The sequence below is a fragment of the Pteronotus mesoamericanus genome, unplaced genomic scaffold, assembly GCF_021234165.1.
Source record: "Pteronotus mesoamericanus isolate MK-2021 breed Mesoamerican mustached bat unplaced genomic scaffold, CSHL_Meso_final contig_27, whole genome shotgun sequence".
NCBI classification, from domain to species: domain Eukaryota; kingdom Metazoa; phylum Chordata; class Mammalia; order Chiroptera; family Mormoopidae; genus Pteronotus; species Pteronotus mesoamericanus.
Window position 1 is genome coordinate 18,386,341 of NW_026555115.1, and position 14,866 is coordinate 18,401,206.

Genomic DNA, 14,866 nt, shown 5'->3' on the forward strand with positions numbered 1-14,866 from the left:
ATAAAGAAAACGTGGTACATGTATACAATAGAATACAACTCAGCCATAAGAAAAGATGAAATACTGCCATTTACAACAACACGGGAAGAATCTTGAGAATATCATGCTAAGCCAAATAAATCAGACAGAAAAAAAAACAAGAGCCATGATTTCATCCATGTGAGTGATATAAAACTGAAAGCAACAAATGAACAAACCAAAAAAACTCACAGACACCGTACAAGAAGGAAAGGGGTTAGGGGGAAGTAGAAGAGTTAAGGAGATCTAATACATGATAACAGAAGGAGAGACTATACTTGGGTGGTGAGCACATAATGCAATATACAGATGACATATTAGAGAACTGTACACTTGAAACTTATATAATCTTATTAGCTATGTCACTCCAATAAATTTAATAAAATTTTTTAAAATAAAAATAAAACTCAAATACCCATTGGGCTACCTGAAGACACTGGCTAATATTTAGAGGTCATGGAGCCAAGAAGAACCTGCAAAGGAGACTGAAAAGGATTAGTCGCTGAAGTAGATAGAAAAAGTAGGAGAGACTGTTTCTTTAGAAGCTAGGAGTGATAAACTGTCAGATGCTAGTGATGGGTCAACTAAGATAAAGACTGAGAACAGACTTTTAGAGCTGACCACACGAAGGTTACTACTCACCTTCCCGAGTGCCGTATAGATTTTTAAAGACAAAAGCCTGAATGATATGAGTTCAAGATGCAGAAGAGAGGGAACAACTGATAATGTAGGTGAGAAAGGAGAGAATTACTGGATCAATGCCCTTGAGTACATGAGAAGGCATAGGGTCTAGTGAGGCAGTTGGCTTTTGCTAGCTAGGAGTAAACAGTTTACACACAGGTGCAAGAAAGAGGGGGTAATATGGTAGTGACAGTTGTCACCTGATTGCCTCTATTTTCTCAGTAACATAGGAAGCAAAGCAGACAGCAGAGTGTGAAGTAGGCCGGTTACAGAGCTTTGGAGAAAGAGAAGCATGAAAGACTTATGTCCTTTCTTCACATGCTGCTGGGAGGCATGAGGTCCCAGGATAGAACACCACGCAGCCTCAGGTTGTGGGGAAAATGGTTTCCTAAACTTAAAGACCTAGCTTTGCAATTCCTAGCAGAGCAAACCACTCTTAGTCTGTCTCTCAGTCTGCATTTGTAATGCCCGACAACCTTGGAGGAATGTTCTAAAGAGAAACCAGGGAACAACTCCTTAAGTGTTACAGTATCCTTCTAGAAGTGACCCAAGCTCAAAGCACTGTACACAAACTTTTTATGTGGTTTGCAGGGCACCTTTAGGAAGGGATGAGTACTGTTTTTACACCTATTTTGTAGATTATCACACTGAGGCACAGGGAGGTGAAGTGACGAGCCAAAGGTAACAAGACTAGTGTTGAAGCTAGCATTAACTACCTATTCTGATTCCTTTTGCATTTGCACAGGTTAAAAGCATTTCCATGTACTATGTATCTCATTAGGACTTTACAAAACACATCCGTGAGGCAGACATTTTAAGGCTAAAAGAACGGAGGCTCAGTCACAGAGCTAAGGTCAAACACAAGTCTTCCTACTTTAAGAGGATTGTGAATGTTTAATAACCAAGCTGTAACTATTGGGTAAGAGCTGGGTTACCACTGGGTAGCAAGACCCGTTGGAGGAGCAGGGTGGGGTAATGTGTGGAAGCAGCCAAACTGCTGAGGAAGCTGAACGGCAGGGTGAGGTTCTAGGACTGTATGTAGTGTGGATGTTCAGGGGCAGCTGGAAGCTGACATGCAAACTGTACTTGGGATTCCGAAAAGAAGCCCCGCAAATCCGGGGACCAGAGCGCTGAACTGAGCGTTGCACCGCCTCGCCCAGTGTTTCCCAAAATGACCTGACAAGAATTAGCTGGAACACTTGTCAAATCCACATTTTCTCAGCACCCCCTAACCCTAGAAAGACTTCCTTTTCCCTCGAAAAACTTACATTATCTAGTGAGACTCGGGAATCTGGAATTTTAGTACGCCCAGCCCGTCAGGTGTATTTGTCAAGCAGGTGGAAGAACAAGAACAAAGCTCGACCCCGGTCTTCCCTGATAAGAGCAAACAGCGCGAGGCAGAGAGCAAGGGTCGGCCCACGTTCAGCGTTACCTTCTCGATTTTGCCCAGGAAGAGCTCCTTAGCGAAAGCTCGGGTTTGCGGGCTGGTGCGCAGCGAGCGCCGGCTCACGGTGAAAGCCACCACAGCCTGCCAGGCACGCGCCGCCGTCGTGGTGCGCAAGAAGAGCCCGCAACCGTTCATGCTGCCTGAAATCCCCCGACACTTCCGCAGCGCCAGCTCTCTCTAGTGCCTCAGTCACGTGCACGTGGTTTGCGCCTACCGATGACGCCACTGGTCTGCGCCGATCAACCGGCCGCCATTGCATTTGCTCGCTCCCCGCGCCCGGGGAAATCGGAAAAAGGGAGATCGCCGCCATCTTGACGGTTTCCCGTTCAGAATGGTGGCGAGGAGCGGGGTGGTGTGAAGGATTTGGTTTTGAAGTGCCAGCGGTTGTTTGGAGAAATGCAAGCTAAGGGAGTTTCTTTGGAGCACTGGTACCTACGCGAGGGCTTCGTTGCCTCTCCTTACCGCCCTGTTTCCTCTGACGAGGACGTGGTAAAACTAAAGAAAAAGCAAAGGAATGGGGAAATTTCACGATATTAGTTTCCTCTCGAGGAGAACCCGCACAATGGGTATTGTTACGTTTTTGAAGTGAATTGTGGATTCGTGAGGATTCATGTTGTTTTGATTCATAGCTTACCTGTAGGTTACATGTATTTTAGGAAAAGAAAAAGGTCCGATAAGACCCCGTGAATTACAACTGTCCTTAGGAAACACTAACTTAAAAGAGCAGGCAGAGGAAGAGAAGCTACAGAGGGAACGGAGAAAGAAGGGGCAGGTCGGAAAACGTGATAGTAGGAGGTCGTACTTGCCCTGGGGAAGTGGGCAAACCCAGTGATCTTAAGTCAGTCTCTTCCATAAAGACTTTTCTCTCCTTTCCTTACCTCTCATTGTACTTGTACCCTGCCCTTGTACAACATACTGGAAAATGCTTTCTGTCTCCATCGTGAACTTCTTGAGAACACGATGGGAAATCTCATACATCCCGCTGTGCCAGGCCCAATAAAAAGTTAAAGACGACACGTGGGAAAGAACTCAAAAACTTTATTGGTTGCAATTTATTTGCAAGCATCTTCTGCAATCTGTTTTTTTATTTTGTCTTGTTGATTTGTAAAGGTTTGTCTCCTGATTTCTTCATCAGCATTCAGCATTGCAGCAAGGCATTCCGAAATCGCTGCCTTTGTGAAATAACCTGGGGGCGAGGATGGGGAGGAGAAACAAGGAAGAACGGTTTTGCAAAATGGATTTCACTCTTGAGCTGGTGTATATTTTTGCCAAAACAAATGTCAGGTCAGTCAAGTAATCTAATGTGTCGGTTCCTGTTTAGTGTAGGGAGAACTCCCAAAGTTAGTCAAGTAAGACATTCAGTGGCACACAGTTTCCAAAATAAAAATCAGAAAAAATTTAAGGCATAATTTCCAAGCACTTGTAGTGTCTACAGTGGAAAATGAGTTTTGTAATTCTACTCCTTTGCCAGTTTCTAAGTTTAGTTTCCTCCTCTGTAAAAAAATGAGTATAAGAACACTTATCTCACAGGATTTGGGTAAGGATTAAGTAAAATGATCCATATCAAACTAGCACACTGAATGAACAATGTTTTTCCTTTAACTAAAAAAATGAAAAATGGATACCCTCTGAGATTTCCATCTTATACTTGAGTATTAGCCTCTGAGATATAGGATGCCATTTCTATTTTTTACTTGTATTTTATCAATTATGCTATTAGAGTTGTCCTGATTTTTCCCACATTATCCACCTCCACCCAGGACCCCCTCCCTCAAACAATCCTCACACCATTTTTCATGTTTATGGGTCATACGTGTAAGTGCTTTGGCTACTCCATTTCCTCTACTGTACTTGACATCCCCGTGCCTATTCTGTAACTGCCTATTTGTACTTATTAATCCCCTTACCTCTTCATCCATTCCCCCACAACCCTTCCCATGTGACAAACATCAAAATGTTCGCCATATCCATGATTCTGTCTCTGTTCTTGTTTGGTTTGTTATTTAGATCTAACTGTTGGTAAATATATATTTATTACCATTTTATTGGTCATAGTTTTAATCTTTTTTTAAAATAAGCCTTTAACATTTCATATAATAATGGTTTGGTGATGATGAAATCCTTTAATTTTTTCTTGTCTGGGGAGTTCTTTACCTGCCCTTCCATTCTAAACGATATCTTTGCCAGGTAGAGCAGTCTTGGCTGTATGTCCCTGCTTTTCATGACTTTGAATATTTTTTGCCAATCCCTTCGAGCCTGCGAAGTTTCTTTTGAGAAGTCAGCTCATGGTCTTATGGGAACTCCCCTGTGGGTAACTAAGTTCCTTTCTCTTGCTGCTTTTAAGATTCTCTGTCTTTAACCTTTGGCATTTTAAATGTGATGTGTCTTGGAGTGGGCTTCTTTACATCCATCTTGTTTGGGACTCTGTGCTTCCTAGACTTGCATGCCTATTTCCTTCCCCAAATTAGGGAAGTTTTCTTTCATTATTTCCTCAGATAAAGTTCCAATTCCTTGCTCTTTCTCTTCTCCTTTCTGGCAGCCCTATGATGCAAATGTTTGAACACTCGAAGTTGTCCCATAGGCTGCTTACACTATCCTTGGGGTTTTGGGTTGTTGGGTTTTGTTTTGTTTTGTTTTGTTTTTTGGATTCTTTTTTCTTCTTGTCCTGATTGCTTATGTTTTCCTTCCAAATGCTTGATTTGATTCTTGGCTTCATCCACTCTACTGTTGTTTCCCTGTAAATTGTTCATTTCAATTATTGTATCCTTTGTGACTAGATCTTTTTTTATGCTGTTGAGGTCCTCACTAAGTCCCTTGAGCATCCTTATAACCAGTGTTTTGAGCTCTGCATCTGATAGGTTGCTTATCTCCATTTTGTTTAGATCTTTTTCTGGAGCTTTGATCTGTTTTTTCATTTGGATCATGTTTCTTTGTCTCCTTATTTTGGCGGGTTCCCTGTGTTTGTTTCTATATATTAGGTAGAGCTGCTGTGACTCCCTGTCTTGGTAGAGTGGCCTAATGCAATAGGTGTCCAGTGACACAACCTCCCTTATCACCCAAGCTGGGTACTCAAGATGCACCCTTCATGTGGGCTGAGTACACTCTTCTCTTGTGGTTGAGCCTTGATTGCTGTTGGCAGGTCAAAGGGAGGGATTTATCCAGGCCAGTCAGCTGCAAGGACTGGCTATGACCACTGACCACCACCCTCTGTGGAGGATCAGCTGTGCAGGAGCAGCATGGTAGTGGTCTGATGTGGCCTATAGCTACCTACTGGGTGGGCAGGCTGCAGGGCCACCCTACATGAGCTATGAGATGGCTGCTACTTGTGCTGGTCTTGGTGATTCCCAGGCAAAGCCAAGCTGTGAATCTAGGCTGGCTGCTGCTAGTACTGGACCTGGAGCCACCTAGCTGTTCCTTGTTTCATAGGATTTAGAGGTTGTGAAGCATGAGCCAAGACCAGTCATTCATATGGAAGAGTCACGGTTAACAGGTTGGGTGGGCATACGTTGGGTGGGCAGCATCTCGGGATCTCCCGGGCAGGACAAACAGTGTTAACCAGGTTGATGGGATCTCAGATACAGCACCTGCCTGATGGGTCTTTTGCTTTTGGGGGCAGGGCTCAGAAAAGTGACAGTGGCTTCTGCTTGCCTTTCTATCGGGGAGAAGGCTGTCCCCCAGCTCCCACCTTGATGCCAGGTACTTCAGTTCCTCCCCGTATGCCACTGGTGCCTTTCAAGCTGCTACCCTACTAGTGCAAGAGCTCAGAGAAATGCATCTGTGTAAGTCCGTGTGTGGGTTCTGTAAGGGGAACTGCTTGAGACTCCAGAAATTTCTTCCCCAACTCAATCCCTGCTGGTGTTTACAGCCAGAAGTTATGAGGACTGCTGGTCCCTTTAAGAAAGTGCCACAGTCACCCCAGCCTTCAGCAACCACTACCCTGATCAGTCAGCAGCTGTCAACATCTAGGCAAGACCCAGAAAAATGATTACAATTCACAGAAGGCTCAGAGGATGGTTAGCATTTTCTTAGCAATAAAGTACTTTTTAAATTAAGGTGTGTACATTGTATTTAGACATAACACTATTGCACACTTAATACACTGCAGTGTAGTGTAAAGATAACTTTTATATGTACTGGGAAACCAAAAAAATTAGGTCACTTGCTTTATTGCGATATTCACTTTATGGCTATGGTCTGGAATGAAACCCGCAATATCTGAGGTCTGCCTCTATCTGTGAATGTCCTCCCTGTATGAGTCATGTCAATATAACTGATTCCCGTACAGAACTTGCCAGCATATAACCTGACACTCTTACTTGGTAATAATGTTGATATACTAGGATGTTTGGTTTGGGGTCTGAGTAGAAAACTAGTAGATACCCCAGTGTTAAAGCTGCAAAATTAGAAGGCAGTGGAGATACTTACAGAATTGGAGAAAAGAAAAAGGCTACAAGATCAATAACCAGTTTCATGAAAAATGGGTTAATCTAGTCAAGGGCTCTGCCTTATAGTAGTCAATCTCTTAATAAAGTGCACACAGGTAAGTTGTGCAGCTCTTATCACCAGTTTATTTCCTGCTGAGAGAATTTGGCTATCACCTTACTGTCTAAAAATCAAAGATCTGTGTATAGAGGCATCCCTCAGAGAATCCTTTACCTTATACACTAAATTATGCTGTCTACTATTTCTTCTTTCCCTTTTGATTTGTATTTGTTCTCATTTAAGGTACATTAGTTATTATGGAAACATGGAAGTTGTTAGCTCGTTGAAAGCCACAAAGGTAATGGAGTGCATCCACAGATGGTCACCGGTGTCAGTTCAATGACAGATGGAATCCCCGATTTGAAGAAGAAAACTTTATTCAGTGCAAGTAGTTTAACCATGGTACAGCACAGCTACAGAAAAGCACAGTTGTTAGATACCTCAATAGTGTTACAGCTCAAATGTGATACAGCATAGCTGTGTAACAGCACAGTTGCTAGGTGGCCCTTAGGTGAGGTGGTCCTCTCCAAACAGCAGTTTCACTTAATTCCAGTTACGCCCAATCCAGACCACTCAGTTCTGCTCTTCCCTGCTCTGGTCTCTATGTACTCTGGTCCACTCTGTTATGGTTTGGCAAGATGTCTTGGGTGTTTTAGCTCCAGCTCCAGCTGGAGAAACACAGTCTTCAGTTTTTGGTGGAAGGGAAAGGCGAGCTCCCTAAATTAGAAGTGTACTAAGGACATGAGAAAAGTCCTCATCACTGGTCCCTGATTGGTTTACCCTTATACAAATGAGGACCTCAAATTTTCACAGTTTGGCCCATAAAGCATGGTTCTAATTAGAGTGGAGCTGTTTTGGTCTATGAAGATGCTAATACGGATATAGTTGTACAACTTCTATCGGATGAGGACAGCCTCAGTCCTGTTGGTTAAAACAGGATTCCAGGAACTCCTTTCTAAGGGCTGGCTCAAATGGCAGAAACACACTGCAGGCAGGCAGTTCCTTACAGGCTCCTCTCCAAAGCATGGCTTTCTTTCATAAGAAGCCCCTCTTTAGAAATGGCTATTAGGCTCTGTTTTTAAATTTGAGCCCTATTCATGACAAGGAGACTTTCTTGGTAGATATCTTCTTTCCCAGGGTTAACAAGTGTTATGGGTTGAGTTATGTACCCCCAAAATTCATTTGTAGAAGTCCTAATCACCAGTACCTCAAAATGTGATCTTATTTGGAAAGAGGATTTCCTATTCCATTCTGTTGCAAATTTAATTACCTAAGTTAGGATGAGGTTATACAGTAGACCTCTAATCCAAAATGACTAGTGTTCTTATAAAAAGGGGGAATTTGGAGATAGATACCCACATGGGGAAAACATTGTGAAGATAAAAGCAGAGATCAAGATAATAGTTCTACAAGCCAAGGAACACCAAAGATTGTCAGAAAATCCTAAGAAGCTAGGTCTGGAATAGATTCTCAGAAGGAACCAACCCTGCCAACACCTTTATTTTGGACTTCTAGCCTCCAGAACTGTAAGGAAATAAATAATTGTTTAAGCTGTCCAATCAGTGGTTCCTTGTTACAGCAGCCCTAGCAGAATAATACAGGACATATTGTGATTCTTAGCACACAGTGTTTTTGAAAATAAATAGGGCTTAATTGTGAAGACAGAGCTTGGCCTATGTCTTAGAACTCATAACACCCAGTGCTCCTGATATGTTTTGGAATCAATAGTCTCCTAAAGAATAGAACCCTAGCACAGTTAAACATTTTGGGGAAGTCCCTAGGCTACACAGGAGAGAGAGCAAGATGTAGGAAAGAGATCATGGAAAGGAGCCCAGCAAAAAAGATATCTACTCCCAATTCTGCCCCTTGTCAGTTGTGTAATTCTGAGTAAGTGCCCTCACCTTTGAATCTCAACCCTATTCTCTGTGACTCGGAAGCAATATTGTAGCAAAGATAACTAGTAACCAGAAAAGTATGTCCTTTCTTTAGTGGGCATTTGTAAGAGAAAAGCAGCTGCCAGGTAAGGACTATGTTCCCCAGCCCCTTCTACACCCAGAATAATGTTCTCATCAATGTAATATGAGTCTCAATGATATGTAAATTCTGTCCAGTTTTTAAGAAATGAGTGATCATTCCTTGCTGTTTCCACTTTCACCAGCTGAAAACAGAGGACTCTACATCTTAGAGACTGGCAGTACAAGATAGAAAGCCAGACAAACTATTAAATGAGCAAGAAATATATATTGTCTTTGTGAAGATGGAAGCAATGTAGGTGGGAGCTGAGCCCACTTACTCATGCACTCAACTGGGACACCTAGCCACTCTTCTGGAGAACAGTGAACAGCCAACAGAATCCTAGCTGATACTAAGTTTGAAAGCCAAAGGTGCAGAGGACATGTAAAAACAGGCAGTAAGGAGATTTTGTAGGATGACGGGAAGGTCCCTGGGCCTTGTGCCAGAGACTGCGGCTGCAGCTGCTGGCTACTGCGGGAGCATTGGAGAAGAGCTGCATCAATGATTGCAACTTAGCAGCTTCCTCACCTCCCAGAGCAGGGAAGTCCCAGACTAGTGCCAGGAGAGACCTGGACACATAAAGTCATTGGGGGGAATAAAAATGCAGTAAGTAACACACTGCTGGCAGCACACACCAGCTGGGACGGAAGTTGCGTGTTGAAACAGTGCCAGAGAAATTGGGGAGCCTGGTGACACCTGGAGCTAGGTAAAAAGCTGGGTGGTGACTGGCAGTGACACAGATTGGCCCAGGCATAGGGTTGGACTGTGTGGAAAGCCAGGCACTTGCCAGGAGTGGCAGGTGGCACCGAAGGAAAATTTTCTCGGAAGTGGAACTTAGTCCCTGTGCAGGGTCCTGGTGTACAGGGACCTTCACACACAGCACCTGGCCAGCGAAGGAGTATAGGCATGATTTGCTCCCACTCAGGGCACCTCATGTATTGATCAAAGGGAGAACAGCAGGGACTCAGAGAGGTAGCAGCACCTAGAGAGACTTTTTTCAATAGGGGAACTGAGCCCCCTTGCAGTCAACTTGCGCCAGGCACAGCGGCCAGGCCAATAAAGAGGGAGGAGGGTGGGCGCGATTCATTTCGCTTAGTGCACCTCAGGACTGATCAAAGGTGGTGCAAAATGAGGTGGACTATCAATGCCAGCCTGGTGCAAATGCACAGAGTGGATAGAGTGCGCAGCACAGTGCTCTCAGGGCGTAGGCTGGAAACTAGGGATCTGTGATTATTGTAACATAGACTAAGCCACAATCCCTGCAGAACCACAGGGAAGGAAAAAAATGGAGCCCAGCCCCCTTCTAGAAACAGGATAGAGGGCAGACCTGCAAAACCAGCTTGGCAAGTTTAAGATCAGCATGAGGCTTCCCACCGCGCCCCCACCCCCCGCCCCCGCCCCAGTAAGACAGTAAGACCTGGAGTTACAAAAAAACCAGAGACCAATAATGTGCATTTTTTTCTCTTCTTTGCATTTATTTAGCTTGTTTTGTTAGTTTGTTTCTTATTATTATGTGATTTGTGTTTTTTATTCCCCCTTTCATATTGCATTTTAAGTTTTCTTCTTTTACTCATATTCCAAATAACATACCACATATGGTCTTTTACTTCTTATCCTTTAATTCAGATAATATATTTCTTATCATACTATTGTTACTCTATATCCCACACAGCACCTTTCCCTGGTCTGAGGCCATTTCACCACCTTGCTGAGCTTTATTCTTGCTAGGGTTAACTTTATTTTCTCTCACAGTATGCCAAGTTTCTATCCCTCACTCTCACTATTTCTCCTCCATCCAACCTTGTATAAGGGCTGTCTTTCTCAACTCAGCTCACATTCTTTTCCTCTTCTAATAAGTGTCTTATTTCTTTTTCACCTTATATAAAGAGAAGCTGGTAGGATGAAATATTGCAGTTATTGCTGTACTCCTCCAAAGGAACTCCTGTTTGTTCACTACTGTTTATACTTTAAATCCCATAGAATACTTTACCATTGTCTCAGTCCATTTTGCCTTCACCCTGCCCCTAATCAGTTGAGTGAGGAATTTTATTTCATTGTTTTCTCTCTCCCTTTTTATTCTTATTTCTCTCCTCTCTATATGGGCTTTACTCCTTACTATTATTAGCTTGCTTCACCTACCCTCTCAAAATCATTTTTCTTAACTGTAGACACCTCACATTCATTTTTCACTGTTCTACACTATTCTTTTTTTTTTTTTTATGCGTTTGGTCATTATATATGTGTGATTGCAGCTGAAGAGACTGTTGCATTAGATCAACTCTTTCTGTAATGCCTAGATATAAAAGGTACTCTCGGCCTATGATTATAATGCTTTTAACATTTGTGTATCTTCCTATGCACCTTCTTTGCATATGGCTTATTCTGCAGAGTCACACTGTGGTAATAGTTCTGGTAATAGTTTCAGTACCTTCAAACTTATCATTCTGCCTTATTTTCTGTTGAGCTGTAAAGCGTTGGTGGATTTGTTCAAGCTACACATGGTATCTGTGATGGATTCATATCTTGCAAGTGTACATTCCTGAGGTTTACTATGGATTTTTTTTAATTGAAATTATTTTATTTTATTTTATTTTATTTTATTTATTTATTTTTAGATTTGGGGGAGATTTAGTATATGTTTTTTGTTTTGTTTTTTTAATTTTATTTTAATTTATTTTTTCAAATGAATATGTCTCTGCTTACCCCCCCCCCACCACTTTCCCTTGCCCCCTCCCTCCTTCCCTCCCTCAGCTCTTCCCCTTTGGTTTTGTCCATGAGCCCTTGCTATATGTTCCTTGACTTTCCCCTTCCCTTCCTTTTCCCCGCCCCCCCCCTTCCCTCTTGTCTCTGTTGATTTCTTTTCCTTTCAGTGTTGCCGGTCTTATTTTCCTTGCATCTTTGTATTGTTGGTTAGGTTCTGCTTATAGGTGAGATCATATGGTATTTGTCTTTCGCCCCCTGGCTTATTTCACTTAGCATAATGCTCTCCAGTTCCATCCATGCTGTCGCGAAGTTTAGTAGTTCCTTTTTTCTTTCTGCTGCAGCATTCTTATTCACATTACACCTTTGTTAAACTTTGTTCAGCTATCATTGCTACCGGCCATGCTGTGGTTTTAGTGCAATTATGTTCCTGTTTGTCCAATGCCTCTTCAATTTTACTTCAAACCTCATAGTATACTCTTCCCTTTTCTTATGCCATTGTTTCCATTGCCCTTTCATGTTTCACTCACATTGTAAATTTTTGCTCTCTCCCTTTCTTCGCCTCGGTTCTATCCCAACACTTATCAATTCTCCTCCCTCTTACCATATAACAACATTTTCCCCTCTTTTAGTCATCTTATATTCCCTTTGTCATATTTTATATTCTTCACCTTTATTAATCTTAGTTCAGTTGGGTAAGACTGCTGATGTGGTAGGGGTATTCATTTTGCTGGTATAGGTTTCGTTGTCTGGTAATAGAGCTTTGTTAACCAACACCTGTACAACAGCATACAAGACAAAGTGGGAGTTAAGACTGACTACTCGTAAACCCGCTGGAAGGGAGAACCCACCAACAAAGGAGCCACCAGCAGGTAAAGCCCAAGTACAACAAGAGAGCCCACACAAACAGAAAAAAGGGCAAACCTAGAGCATCCACGGAAGAAGATCAAAGAGAATGCACCACTGAGTCTCATAGAACTCCTACAACAGAAGTTCATCCTATGAAAACAGCTGGCAAAGCAGAGCACATGGAATAGCAGAAACAAACAGTCACCTAAAATGGGGAGACAAATAAAGAACACGCTGTCAAAACCAATGGAAAATTCTCCATTAACAGAGCTAAAAGACATGGAGGCAAGTAAACTCAGATATGCAATATAAATGAATGGTTATAGGGATGCTCAGAGAACTCAGTGACAGCTACAAGGAACTGAGGGAACTATCACACTATGAAAAATGAAATAGAAACTAAACAAGAACCAGGAAGAAGTGAAGAATACAATATCTGAAATAAAAAAAATACACTAGAAGGAATTACAGGCAGGATGGATAAAGCAGAGGGCTGAATTAGTGAGCTGGAAGACAAGCTAGAAAGAAACCCCCAAGTAGAGAAGCCACACCAAAAAAGACTCAAAAGACATGAAGATAGCTTAGGAGAATGTCAGGACAACATGAAAGGCAACAACATTAAAATCACTGGAATACAGAAAGAGAAGAAAAGGAGCAAGGGATAGAAACCCTGTTTGAAAAAATAATGCCAGAAAACTTCCCTACCCTGGAGAAGGGAAAAGCAACCCAAGTTCAGGAAGCACAGAGGTGCCAATCAAGGTGAACCCAAAAGGCCTACTGCAAGAAACATCATAATTAAAATGCCAAATTTTAAAGACAAAAAGAGAATCTTAAAGTCAGCAAGGGAGAAATAGGAAGTAACATACAAGGGCGCTCCAACAAGGATAGCAGGTGGTTCCTCCACAGAACAACTACAAGACAGAAGGGAATGGCAGGAAATATTCCAATTAATGAAAAGCAAAGGCCTGCAACCAAGACTGCCCAGCAAGGCTCTTTATTAAAATGGAAAGAGAAATAAGGAGCTTTGCAGATGAAAGTAGGCTAAAATAATGTACCTCCAAAAACCAGCACTGCAACATATGCTAAAGGGACTGCTTTAAGAAGATGAAGAAAAAGAGTGAGAGAGACAAAGGGGGAAAAATTGTCAATGAAAAAGTACCTATTAATTAATAATAACCTTAAATGTAAGTAGATTAAATGCTCCAATCAAAAGACATATGGTAGGAGAATGGATAAGAAAATATGGCCAGCATTTATGCTGCCTACAAGAGACCCACATAAGAACAAAAGACCTACACAGAATGAAAGTAAGGGGGTGGAAAAATACATTCCAAGCACATGGACAAGAAGAACACTTGGGTAGCAATGCTTATATCAACCAAATATACTTTGAAACAAAGGCCATAAAGAGACACAAAAGGACACTTCATAATACACAAGGGAAGAATCCAATGAGAAGATGTAAACATTATAAACATATATGCACCCAACATAGGAGCACCCAAATATATAAGGAAAATTGGGAAGGACATCAACAGAGATATAGATAGCAACACACTTACACTAGGGGATTTTAACACCTACTGTCTGTTTGTAAATGGACACATCTTCCAAACAAAATATCAACAAGGATATTGCAGAATTGAACAATGCTTTCAATCAAAGTGACTTACCTGATATATACATAGAACTTTTCATCCCAAAGAGGCAAAATACACATTCTTTTCCAGTGCACATGGAACATCCTCAAAAATAGACCACAAAATACAACACAAAACAAGCCTCAACAAATTCAAGAAAATTGAGATCATAACAAGCATTTTCTCGGACCACAAGTGCCTGAAACTAGAAACCAACCTCAAGGAAAAAAACTCAAAAACACTCAAATTCATGGAGATTGAATAGCATGCTATTAAACAATGAGTATGTTCATAATGAGATCAAGGAAGAAATTAAGAAGTTTCTGGAAACAAATGAAAATGAACACACAACAGCCCTAAACTTATGGGACCCTGCAAAGGCAGTCCTGATTGGGCAGTTCATAGCGACACAGGCCAACATAAATTAAAAAGATGGAAACATTTCAAATAAAGAACCTAACCCAACATCTGCAAGAACTGGAAGAACAACATCAAGCAAAGCCCAGAGCAAGTACAAGGAAGGAAATAACCAAGATCAGAGCAGAATTAAACAACATAAAGACTAAAAGAACAATTGAAAGGATCAATAAATCCAGGAGGTGGTTCTTTGAAGAGATAAACAAGATCAACAAGCTTTTAAGTAGACTTATCAAGAAAAGCAGGGAAAGGACCCAAATAAATATAATCAGCAATGAAAGAGGAGGAATTACAACTGATGCCACAGAAATACAAAGGACTGTAAGAAATTACTACAAACAACTATATGCCAAGAAATTTGAAAACCTGGGTGAAATGGACAAATTTTTAGAAAAATGTAATCTTCCAACACTGAATCAAGAAGAAGCAGAATGCCTGAACAAACCAATAACAGCTGGTGAAATCAAAGTAGTAGTCAAACCCCCCCACCCCCTCCCGGCACACAGACAGTAAGCCCTGGACCAGACAGTTTCACAGGAGAATTTTATAAAACATGTAATGACGAGCTAACCCCTATCCTTCTCAGATTACTCCAAAAAATCCAAGAAGAGGGAAGACT

At 41.8% G+C, this 14,866-nt stretch overlaps 1 protein-coding gene across 1 annotated transcript in view; it reads right to left on the reverse strand.

Moving 5' to 3' along the window:
• The window catches only part of ACAD9 (acyl-CoA dehydrogenase family member 9), a 58,861-nt gene extending 56,513 nt beyond the window's left edge, over window positions 1-2,348 (reverse strand). Inside the window, exon 1 of the mRNA XM_054575079.1 lies at window positions 2,132-2,348. Coding sequence (XP_054431054.1) covers window positions 2,132-2,281 — 150 coding nt within the window. The 5' untranslated portion in view covers window positions 2,282-2,348. The remainder of the gene's footprint in view (window positions 1-2,131) is intronic.
• Window positions 2,349-14,866: the final 12,518 nt, after the last annotated feature.